Raw genomic sequence first — 12,848 nt, 5'->3', positions numbered from 1 at the left:
AGCCTAGACTCATTTCTGAACTTGGCCCTGTAACTGTAATGTTACATTCAGCACTTCCCCAGCGAATCCATCCTAGATCACACCCCCAACAAGGGAACCTGTTTCAAAGGATCCTGCAAAAATGAACACTTCGATCGAGTCAAAGCCTCACTCAGAGCCAAACATGTAACTAACTGACCTACTGATCTTCCTGGGTGGCGGACTCAGCATTTTATGCAACTCACCATCTCTGTGGAAGCACATTTGGTCCTCGCATGTGTCTTACTCTTTAGGGAGCCCTTCCGTTTATTTAATGATTGCTAATACTTGGTTTCCGTGCTGTAAAGCATTATTCACTGAGACCCATGAATTCTTTAGTAATTAAAATATGTAGAATCCAATATTCTAGGAGATAGAGGTAGGTAGCTGTGAGGGACAGAAAGGAGAACGCAGACAGAGGGTTAGACGAATGGAGGGGGACATGTAGAAATAGAGTAGAAAGGGGAAATGATGGAGAAGTAGGAAACGTGACTCTAGTAAAAGGAGGAGGGGAAATAGAGGGGGAAGTAGAAGGAGAGGAAGGGAATTTTTAACATGGGAAATGTAGAAATGGCAAGATCCTGACATACAGTGTTCATACAATAGAATCCACCTATGGTTGGATGGAATTCTCTGGCCTGTGGGATGCAGGTCAGACTCAATGATCATTGTGATAGTTTCTGGCCTTAAAAATCTAGATTCCTGGCTTAGAAGGTCAGAAGAGACCATTGGGATCAACGAGTCTGATCTCCTCTAAAACCCAGGCCAAAGGATTTCCCTCAATTGTTTGTTTGAACTAGAGCAGATCATTTAGGGGAAAAAACAACCAGTCTTGATTTTAAAATTGCCAGGGATGGAGAATCCACCCCAGCCCTTGGTGAGTTGTTCCAATGGCTAATTACCCTCACTGTTAAAAACGTGCATCTTATTTGCAGGCTGAATTTGTCTGGCTTCAGCCTCCCGCCACACGATCTTGGTATACTTTTATCTGCTAGTTTGAAGAACCTATTATCAAATATCTGTTCCCCATGTAGATAATTACAGACTGATCAAGTCACCCCTTAACAAAGAGACGGTTAAGCTAAACAGATTGAGCTCCTTTATTCTAAATGCATCAAGGGGGAATGTGACTAGACATAAAATCATGCAAATGTATGTAAATATATTCCAGAATTGTGACTCTCAGACTCCTGACAAGTTGCCATTTCAGCCCTCAGTGTTACATTTTTACTCACCGCTGCTCTAGGTGGCTTGTCAGGCATGTTGGGATCTTTTGAGTTAAATGGGCTATAGCCATTTTAAATGAGTGTAATAACTGCAGATTATTAATGAGGCCGCACTGGTGAGTGACACACGGAATAGCTGATTTCCAAGCAGCTGCCCATCTATGGAGCAATGACTTGGTCTCAGAATTTTGGGAGTGACTCCTCCCACTGGCTAGTTCCCAAATTTGAGACAATTTTCATGATGGAGGAGCAGGAGAAGGTGCTCACCCACATCCTGGATGTATAAACGAGCCAAGCCAGCAACACATGGAAGATGCAGGCAGAGGCCACTGGCTAGAGTGGTGAATCTTGGGGCCCTGAGAGGTCACTCAGTGGCTGCTGTAGCGTCTCTCGACGCTCATGGAGAGGCTGACTGTAGGTTTTGGTGCCTGGGGAGGAGTCACTGGATGTGACAGCCTCTTGGTGCACACACAGGAGGTCAGTGTGCATTGCTTATTGCAAGGTGGACCAGTTGCGTGGTGCATGCAGAGATCCAAGTCTGTGTACATTGAATGCACTGGGTGCACATGGGAAGGTCTCTGGGCACAGCAGACACTTCACTCCTGAAGGAAATGGATCGCTCAGCCTCTAAGCATGAAGGAAAGGGGATGTCAGTGTGTATGGCGGGTGCAGACCCTTGAGGGCATGCTGCACTCATGAAAAGAGTCACTAGGCACTTGGCAGCATGGCATCCCGAGAGCTTGCTCAGCGTGCCCATGCAGCTCACATGGTGCAGTGGGTGCTCTGCCATGGCTGGTGGGTGCCATGGTTTCTCACTGGCCATAGGGCAGCTCCTGGGGGAGCCCGGTGCTTGGGCCCAGCTACCGTAAAGAGAGGGTGCGCATGGGGAGGGTGCACAGAAGGTGTGCTAGGCACAGAGGCTGCTGGCCATAATGGTAGCTTAACAGAATCACTGGCTAGGAGGGTTGCTGGGCAAGGTTGGGAGTCTCAGCACCCTTGTGGGAGGCTGAGTATGGAGAGCTGGTCCAGTGCCGGTTACATGCGACAACAGGCCATCAGTGCCTGGGTTCAGGATCTGCACACAGAAGGACTTGATTACAGCAGCATAAATGGTTGCTAGGCGCTGTGCTTATGTTGCTGTCTCTGGGAGTGACAGGTGCTCCATGCACACGTGGCAGAGGCCCTAGGTGCCCTGTATGCGTAGGGAGTGCTTACTGGGTGTGATGAGGGCTCCACGCACACAGAGCAGAGTCGTACACAAGGAGCAGTGGCTGGATGTGCCCAGATGTGCAGGCAGCCTTGCCCAGTGGATCCCGCATGGGCACTTCCACTCCCTAGGGCATCCAGTTGTGGACTGGCGCCTCTGCTCCCGCTGTCAACTTGCTCTCCACACCCCATTCTGCCCTAATCCCAACACAGGCTGCCTGAACCCAGCCAGTTCACAGGATTTTTAGCTCCACACCCCCTGTCTAAGTCTCCTTGGGCTCAGCAAGCCGAGGGTGGGGGGCTGTGACCTGACAAAGTGCAGCCAACGGCAGGGCAGAGAAGGGGATGCAAACTTGCCTACGCCAAGGATTCTTCCCCAGGGGAAGCAATGGCGTTCAACCACACTAAAGGAAAGTGCTTGGCCATTGGTTCTGCTAGAAAAGCCTTTGGATGAGGCTTGTGTGCTTGGAACCGAATAAATCTACTAGGTGGATTCCCAAGGTGCTGGTTTGAACTTCTGTTTAAATTACAATGTAAAAACCAACCAACCCCCCAGTAAGGTCTCTGCAAACCAAGGGCCCAGTCCTGCTGCCTGTGTGTGTGTGTGTGTGTGTGTGTGTGTGTGTGTGTGTGTGTGTGTGAGAGAGAGAGAGAAGCAATGGACTACAAGATGCAGTTTAGGTACATTGATATGCAGACGGTACTGTGGGGGAAGGAGTGGGGGGACAATTTGGCCAAAGATACTAAGTCAAACCCTGACCTACAAGAAGTGATATGGCATCTTTCCTGGCCCTAGAGATCAGACAGGACCTTTCATGTATGATCCCATCCAACAGGTGCAGAGAGAGAGAGAGAGGGTAAACGGCATAGGGTTCAGTGCATCATCTTCAGCAGGAGGGGGGTCAGGAGTGAATCTCTGCAGAACTCCAAGCCCTGAGGTATTGCCCCACTTACGAAGCAAATGGTTATTTTGTACAGAACAGCATGAGCCGCCTCGCTGCTTGCTTAATTTCAATGCCACTCGGTGAAGGCATGTTACATTCTTTGTTCTCCTCCAAACACATCCTGTTCCGATTGCCACAATGGTTAGACACTTCTCTACGCCAATCAGAAGCACTTCTGTGGCACTAAATTATGTAACTGACCAGTCTAAAGGGCAAAGCAAACAATCAAAAAAAAAAAAAAAAACCCTCTTATGAGGACACAAGTTGTAGAGCAAGTGAGATGTGAACGGACGCTGTCCAAACTTCTCCCGAAACAGAACCAGGCCATTTAAAAAGTGCGACACTCCACTGGGCTCAGCCTCACCTGCCTAGCTGGGCTTTCCCTTGGAGCAGGGATCCTTTCCAATAGCCACAAAGCAAACAGCAAAGCGCCACTCTGGGTTGGTAATTGTGACCTGCAAGAGCCTTTCAGAAGGTTATGTGCCTTTCTTGGCGTTTTGGTTTCTGGTGCCTGTAACAGATTCGAGACCGAGAACGAATGCTTTCCCACAGTACCTGTAGCAGGACGTATTTATATATGGAGAAATACCTATCTCATAGAACTGAAAGGGACCTTGAAAGGTCATTGAGTCCAGTCCCCTGCCTTCACTAGCAGGACCAAGTACTGATTTTGCTCCAGATCCCTAAGTGGCCCCCTCAAGGATTGAACTCACAACCCTGGGTTTAGCAGGCCAATGCTCAAACCACTGAGCTATCCCTCCTCCCCTCTGGATGCTGGCCGGAAGACGAGGGCAGTTTTGAGTAACTGGCTGGGATCTTACCGCAGGAGGCTGGAGGAGGAGGGTACCTGCCCTCGGGGAAGTGCTCACGAGCTCATCGCTCGTACAGACACAATGGCCAGAAACGCGCTCCCTTCAGAAGACTGGTCTTCCACGGCGATACTGGCACCTCCCTGCTCCAAGCTGTTTCCTGCAACGGCAGGGCCTTGGCTTAGCTGGGCAGGGCACTAGGAAACAGCTGGGTGAACACTCTGCAGCTGCCTGGTGGGAGCACATGGCTCCATTTCTTTGCATCGGTTCCATATCAGATACTGCACCAGTCTCAGGGGCCTGTCAAACCCTTACCAGACCAGGGCGGGTCTGAGATAGTTTGTCTCTCCCTCCCCAGGCCAATACGATAGCTGCAGCCAGTCGTAACACTGCGGCTGGCAGACCCTAGGCAGAACAGACATTAGGTCTACAGGCGCAAGGACTTTGCTGAATTGAGCCCTTAATTCTCAGCACCTCATTGAAGAGACAGACTAAGGGCAACACCACAAGTGATTGTTGGGGGGAAGGATGAGGAAACGTAAGAACTAAATCAGTGTGGATTGGACATGAACTAGCCAAGGATGGGGAGGGGAAAGGGCAAAGGCCAAGGAGGAGAGGGACTGTTTAGTGGAAGGGAGAGAGTTTGAACTAGGGTAATGAGAGGCAGAGAAAAGGGACTGTTCAGGCTAGACATTAGGGAAAGAACGGGAGCCCAATCACCTGCACCACTGAACACGAGCTGAACAAAATACTGGTAATTGACAATACTCACATCACGGATGGTGCAAGCATCTCCGGTACACTCCGCCCTTCTCATCACAGCTAGTCAGGCTCCCAGGAGGCCACATCTTATGCTGTTCTTTATCTGCGTCAGATATCTCAGGTCAGCTTCCCCATCCAGGCAGGAGGCAGCACTCAGGATCACCGACAGCGGCTCCGCAGTTCTGCAACTGCCTCTTCGGTTTGGCTACTGACCCCCTCCCCCCACTTCGACCTCTCTGTCCTCCTCTATTCTGGCGAGGTCAGACTAGCTCTTGCAGGGCTGTACAGCTCCACTTTCCCCTTCTGCTCTTAGCTGGCCAAGCTTGCAAGGCCTTACGCCCAACTGGTGGCGTGTCTGTCGGTCATGCCATCACCTTTCAACACGGCACCCCATCAATTCCAGAATTTCAGGGAATGTTCTAGGCATCAATGGACAGATCCCTATTGATTCGGGAGGCAATCTGAAAATGGAAAGGGGGAAAATGGGGTACACACAGCGCCCCAGCCTCTGTTTAACAGAGCCAGAGCTTCAAGCAGCCCTGCAATTGTCTATAGATCAAAGAGTGGTTGATGGCACCCTTTACTGCCTTCCAGCATAAAAATTACTCCCCTCCCCACCAATCTCAGCTCTGTCCAGCCTCCCAAGAATTATAATACATGGACACGCTGAGTGTTTGATTGCCTAAAGAGAAAGGAGACAAATAACAATGTTGGGTGGGGAAGGGGGACATGTGCCCTGCCCCTGGCATGCGGGAGGGAAGGAGAAATTGAGGGACCCTGGTATGGGGGGAGGGGTGCACACAGAGTCATTGGCATGGGGTGGAGGAGAATGGATGACTTATGGGAGGAAGGGGGAATAGGGGGCACAGAACCCCTGGCAAGGGGCGATTGGGGGACCCTGGCATGTGATGGGGGAAGAGTGGAGGGCACACACAGATTCTGCCATGGCAGGGGAAGGGAGAATAGGGAGACAGCCCCAGGCATGAGGGAGGGAGTGGTGGGAGTCACAAGGAGTCCCTACAGTAGAGGAGGGATTGGAGGTGTGACCCAGGGAGGGGGAATGGAGGGGTGCATGTGCCCCCTGGTGGGTGCAATGAGATCAGCCAACACAAGCTGCGATGTGCATGACCCCCTAGTATTTCTAGTCTTCACGGTCACATCCTGCCTCCTTCCCATCAACCCCATCTGAAGGCTCAGCCTCCCCCTCCCCCCATGCTCTTATTCAGTTTGGTTTCTCGGCCTTGTCTCTAAAGCTTTGGCTGTAATTCCAGTGCCTACAACTGGTCCACGACTAGGACCAGTCTGCACTCAGAAATACGCAGCCCTACAATCAAGTTGTACACATTCCACGTGGCACTTGTGGGCTCTTCCATAACCATGCTCCAGCCCAGCCTCTGCGTTTTCCTTCAAGGATGTTTCTTCCTGTTGGAACCCGCCAGCATCAAGCCACGTGGCTTCCTCAAGAACTTCTGTCTGCAGTCTCGTGTGGACCGCTACAAAAGGGGACAAACATTCAAAGAGTTAACGCCCATCCCAGCTAGTTACTAGCACTGCGCCCCAGCAGTACCTCGCTCACTCCTACAAACGCCTTGGCATTAGCCCCTTTGTTACCTACCCTCAGGGAACGTCCGACGCTGCAGCGAGCCTCCCAGCCAGGGCAGCCAGACCTGGTGCTAGTGTGCTAAAAGCAGCAGCGTGGATGCTGCGGCACTAGCGGAGGCTCGAGGCGAGGAAAGTCAGCTCAGACCCACCCGACCCCATCGGTGCGAGCGTGGGTGCCCAGCCCGAAACTCCACCAGCGCTATAATGTCCACACTGCTATCTTTAGCCCTGCTAGCACGAATTCGTCTACCCAGGCTGGGAAGCTCACGCTCCCCGCTGCAGTGTAGACGTACCCTTTAGGGCTACCTATGCTGGAGAACTGAAGCTTTCCAGGCTTAAGCATTGAAACGGCAGCTTTCTAAAAAGCAGTCTACTCTGGTTCAGTGAGAGCCCACTCATCAGCTCGGATAGCATGAGCCCATTCTGGAGGTCTACATGCTGCACTTGCTCAGCTGTTGAGGACCTTGGCCATTGGAGGAGTGTAATAATGATGAAGACAGAGGGATCTGAAGCGCTTGGCAAGCTGGGCCCATTCAAACAAATGTATTTTAATGCAGCCAAAAGCAAAGTTACACATCTAGGAACAAGGAACACAGGCCACGCCCACAGAAGGGGGGCGTATCCTAGAAAGCAGTGACTCTGCAAAGGATTTAGGGCACAGAGGGGACAAGGAATTCAACATGAGCGCCCAGTGCAATGCCACCCTTGGGCATGATAAGACCCTTGGGCATACAAAGAGGGTGAGTAACACTACGGAGGTCATTTTCTCTCTCTACACGGTATTGGGGAGACAAATACTGGAACCCGGAGCTCAGTTCTGGTGCCACATTTTAAAAAGGATGTTGAAAAACTGGAGTGGGTGCAGTAGAGAGTCACAAAAATTATTTAAGGGCTGGGGAAAATGCCTGACACTGAGACTCCAAGGCCTGGTCTACACCAGAAAATTAGGTTAACTACGTCACTCGGGTGTAAAAAAAAAAAAAAAAAATCCCACATCCTTGAGCAGTGTAGCTAAGCCAACATAAGACCCTGTGTAGACAGTGCTAGGTTGACGGAAGAATTCTTCCGTCAGCTACTGCCTCTCGGGGAGGTGGATTACCGATCACGACAAGAGAACCCCTCCCGTTGGCATAGGTAGTTTTAGTGCAAGCTCAAGCTGTTTATCAAAAAAGTCTGAGCGGTGATTTGATTAAATACAGTAACTCCTCACTTAACGAAACAATGTTAACCGGGACGACTTTATTAGGTTGCTGATCTATTAGAGAACATACTCATTTAAAGTCACGCAACGTTCTGTTATAAGGTTGTTGGGCGGGTGGGTGGAGCGGGGCAAGCCAGTCGCTCCTGCCGGGGCGCGGGGGCTTGCCCCATCCTGCCCACCTGCCGCTCCTACCAGGATTGAAGTAAGCAGGTCCAGATGAGCAACTCTCTGCCCCAGTCAACATCCTCAGCTGCCAACGACACAACTGCAGCTTTACCACTCCTGCACACGTGGGAGACATTAGTGGCTGGAAAGCCATGGCTGCTTAACCTAGTTTGAGGTTTCAGATTTACTGGGGTGTGACTTCGGTTACCTGCTGCTTCAGTGTATCCTATTACTGTTATCTTACATCTCTGTGGCATCTGGCACTTTGTAGATTCTTCTGCCAGCTGCAACACCAGCCCTGCACTGCAGGAAGGCAAGATTTTTTTTCTTCTGTCGGTCAGATGCAGTGGAAAGGCCCACTCCTAAGAGATGCTCAGCATCTGGGCCACATGCAAGTTTACGTGATTTCCACACGGACGATGTATACATACCTAAACACACAGGGCAGGAGAATCAGTCAACAAAAAGGCAAGTGTTACTAAAAACAGTTGGTTACAAGCTCTCCATCTACATAAACATTTCATAGCAAGCGTCATATTTTAAAATTAAAATATATTGAATAAATACATTCTGCTTATTGAGCAATAAAGAGTCCTGTGGCACCTTATAGACTAACAGATGTATTGGAGCATAAGCGTAAGTCTATAAGGTGCCACAGGACTCTGTTGCTTTTTACAGATCCAGACTAACACCGCTACCCCTCTGATACTTGACATTCTGCTTATTGTTCATAAGGGGCAACATTGAGGGAAGGGGAGACCATGCAAACACTACCTCTCGTATTATCGACTGCTGCAACTGGGCTGGGGGGTGCCGACAGGGCAGAAAGGTAGGATCTGAGTGGAACTGAAGAGCACCCCAGTACTGCTTAGGCACACTAATTGAAGGGGCCAGGTAGAGAGCTGGTCCTCAGCGCTGCCATTAGCTATTCTCCAGTCTGCCAGAACAGTCTGAATTGAAGTGATGTGGGCAGAGGCGTCTCCAAGATTAGCACTGAGCTGGTGCAGTAGCACCAGCACTTGGAATATCTGTGCAATGCTCGGTGCCCCAAGTGCTGTAGTGTTCCACGTGCCTGGACCAGGATGGGGACCACCAATATTCTAATGCAGACAGGGCTTCCGAGGTTGACCAGGCCTCTTACCACACGGTCTCATTTCACCTTAGCTCATCCAGCATCTGAATTCACACCTCAAACCCCAGATTAAGGAATGATGCACTCAAACTCACAATAACTGGTTAATGTACTTATTACAAACTCACTATTCTCTTAATAGTGCTGAATAAAACCATCACCCCTGCTTACCCCCCCCCCCCCCACACACACACACTGCTATGTTGTGGTCTTCATGGGAACTGGCCTAGTAGAATCACAGTAAATTCCCTCCTACACACACATTTGAAAGAATTAGTGGTAATTCTGAATTAAGATCCAGTAGCTAAATGGACCATTATGGTCCAGATTAGATTTAGCAGTTCAACAGCACAATTGCAAGTCCCAGCTGGCGTACGCCAGATTTACAAATGCCCAGCTTTGTACAGCATCACGTACACACAGATTTATAGTCTCACCTCCTCCTCCCCACAAATAAAACAAAACAAGGACCGCTCCAGCCTATGGAACAAAGCCCAGGTGCAGGTTTCCACAGGTATGATTTGTAACCTCAAATGAACTAAACGTGCACATCTCTACTACAAACCCGTCCAGGGAAATCAGGTTTAGGAAGAGAAACACATTTCTAGAAGTCCACACGTGTTTGGTTTTTTTTTTATTAGGACTGACACATTCATTGTATGTCACAATTTCCACGGATCAATGAGTTTTAGAAAAATCAAAATGCCAGCACCAGCCAGGTGGAGGATGGGGCTTATATAGTAACAGTTTTGAAAAGGCATTAAATGTTTACTCCCCCTCCATCCATAACCCTCCCCTCCCTCCCCCCCCCTCCCTCCCTCCCCTCCCCCCAAAAATTCTCACAGCTTTGATTGTATTGATAAGCATGGTTTGACAAAATGTTTCCCAGCTGTCAGGTTATTCTCACTGCCACAAAGAGGCTAATTAGAACTCAAAAAGGCCAGGAATTACTTTAATGGTAAAAAAAAGAGCTGATATGACAACACTACTAGTAAAGTGGGATACATCACAGAAACAAAAGTCTTTGCAGGCAACACTGGTTGGAAATGGTAAAACACTTGATGGGTGAAAAAAGTGAAACTCTAAATTATATACAATAGTAGCTAAGGGTGGCATTGAAAAACAGTCTCATTTAATGTGACCCAAGGTTTAACTTGCCATTATCTATTGCTTATTTATTCAGATCAGTAATAACACTTTATATAGAGACAGATGTGTAAAAATGAAACATTGTGGAAAAAACAGCTTTTCATATGAAATGCAAAGTATAAGCTCTGTCCAATGTGGAATGTACCTACAGTCATTTTTACAAGGCTCTCCTTCTTCTCGTTATAAAACCAATTGACCTGCCAAGCAAGTTAGCTGTATATTTTACTTGCTCAGGACAAGTTGTTTCGAATCATTTGCAAGCATCTTTCATTCTGAAGTTCATTTTCACTCTGAAAGTCTTACTTGCCCCTCTGTGAACAGACAGGATCCGTAAGCGGCTGCTAGCAACATGGAAAGGAGGCAGGAGCCCTAATCCTTATGAAGGACGAGATTCAGTTGTTAAACTTCAATGGGTATCCAATGGCTTTTTCCAGGCACTCTACCAAAGAGCCAGCAGAAAGAAAATCCCTCTCCACTTCCACAAATTTGATGTAGATGGATTTAGGCGACACCCCTGGTTCTACGATGCAGTTCTGAGATAAAAACCCATTGATTCCAACCCACTCTTTGCTGAAGGTTTTGGTGTTGGCCTGAAAATGTAAAAACAAACACTGCTGGAGAGTTCTAACCTCAGCAATGCCAAGGTAACAATAGATAATTCTGGCGGACTCCATCTCCACCCTGAGAGAGGCCTGCGGTGAAGGGACATCTACCTCCCCCTGAGTCTCTTTCCCAGGATCTGGGCCTCTGCGGTCTGCATGAGGCGAGTGGGGTTTCTCCTGGCAATCTTCATAACCAATAGCATACAGGCCAGGGCTTTTGGGAATCCCCCCTGGTAATAAATACTGAACAACATTTCCTCCCGTTGGCTTAGAGTGAGCTATAGGTATCCAGTCAACTTCCATATGCAGCTCCAGGCATCTTGCTTCACTAATAGTAATCTCTAGGAATTTATAGTAAACATTTTTCCAGTTCATTTTCTGTACTCGCGTCATGATGATCCTGCCCTCTGGCTTCTCCGAATTGAAATATTCCCTAAGCCGTTTGCCAAGAGGCACCTGGGAACTGATCTCAGCGTAGTGGTAGCGAATATCCTCCTTCCAGCGTGTGTTATAACCAATGCCAAAAATGGCTAGTTTGTTAGAAAGATGTAGCCTGGAGAAATCTGTCCAGCTCTGAAACAGCTCCCATTTTAATTGGACGGATTCCAAGATTTGCACAATGTTCTGCATGACGTCTTGCTTCCTAGAAAAATTAACACAAATATAAACCATAAGATGGAGCTCAGCTCAGACTGGAGATTTTTAAAAAAAAGTTTTGCTTAAGTTTGAAAGAGCACATCAACTTTCAGAAAACATTAACCAAAGCAAGAGCAGCTATCTGAGAAACGGGTGGCCAACTGAGAAAAGGTGGCCACCAAAAATGTCATAGTTAGCCCTGATTTATAGAATTCATCATTAGCATTTAACGCTTTCAAAATGCTTTAGAAACGTCTTCAAAGGCTTTGTGAAGCAGATAAGAATTGGCATTTAGTTTCCTAAAATTCAGAAGTCTACAGGAACATTTAACCTAGACATATTACTCACAACATACATGTGTTCTAGAATACTCTTTCATCAGTTAAACACCTAACTCCCACTGAAATCTTCTTCTATCAGATCTGCTCTAGGATTGGTTGGGGATTGATCCTGCTTTGAGCAGGGGGTTGGACTAGACCTCCCGAGGTCCCTTCCAACCCTGGTATTCTATGAATTATTTGGGGAAGCTCTCTGGCCTGTGTCATGCAGGAGCTCAGACTAGATGATCATAATGGCCCCAGCTGGCCGTGGAATCTATGGGGAAAAAAAAAAAATCAATAGGAGATAAGCATCTAAATACCTTTAAAAATGTAGCCCCATGACACATTATAGACACATTCTGTGCAAAGAGGCCAAGTTAATGTCGCAGTATGAATGTTATTACTTTTGTATTTGTTTAATCTTAACACTGCAGTAAATTTTTATCATTTAATGTGTCTTCCCTTTCCCCCCAAAAAACAAACCAAAAAAACACAAGCCAACAAACAAAAAACCAAGATAGCAGAACTTTAGTGGTTTTTTTTTTTTTTTTTTTTTTTTTTTTAAAGGAGTCTCTGCTGACAAGCATAATTTTCAGCAAAAGCTGAATGGTATCAGTAGAGAAAAAAAGTGCTTTTCCCTTACTGATGTATTTCAAGTTCCACTTTTGCACAAAACTTCACCACCCTTCCCCCGCACGCCCCCCCCCCCATCATATTCTCATGATGACAATGCAAGTGGGCAGTGCAAGAACAAAACAGTTTAACTTTGCTGACTAACAGTGCTTTTGAGCGAAACATTCCTCTGCTGCTATGGACCGGGAGTTACGGACTCAACACTACAATCTACTAAGATATTACTTAGTTGTGCATGCTCAACTATGTAATTTTAAACATTGTAAGCTTAAACATTAAGCTTTCCCTAAACTTGCAACTTCTTCACTGAGGTCCATAAGTACGGAATGGTGAAGTTTCAACAGTTTGACTTCAGCTTATAAAAGCAAACAGAACTTTTTCTTAAAAAGATTTTTTTCATGCTCCCAAAATTCAAAAAAGTGACAATGAATTTTGCACAAGTG

The 12,848-nt window shown here is 47.7% G+C and overlaps 1 protein-coding gene across 3 annotated transcripts in view; it reads right to left on the bottom strand.

The window, feature by feature from the left end:
* Positions 1-10,006: 10,006 nt before the first annotated feature.
* MSANTD2 (Myb/SANT DNA binding domain containing 2) overlaps positions 10,007-12,848 on the bottom strand; it is a 34,222-nt gene continuing 31,380 nt past the window's right edge. For all 3 annotated transcript variants that reach the window (XM_065417207.1, XM_065417208.1, XM_065417209.1), the window contains one exon: positions 10,007-11,459. In XM_065417207.1, the coding sequence (XP_065273279.1) occupies positions 10,607-11,459 (853 nt within the window). In that variant the 3' untranslated portion in view covers positions 10,007-10,606. The remainder of the gene's footprint in view (positions 11,460-12,848) is intronic.

Source organism: Emys orbicularis, chromosome 15 (assembly GCF_028017835.1).
Source record: "Emys orbicularis isolate rEmyOrb1 chromosome 15, rEmyOrb1.hap1, whole genome shotgun sequence".
NCBI lineage: Eukaryota > Metazoa > Chordata > Testudines > Emydidae > Emys > Emys orbicularis.
The sequence above is the reverse complement of the archived record's forward strand: the minus strand, read 5'-3'. Positions and strand labels throughout refer to the sequence as shown.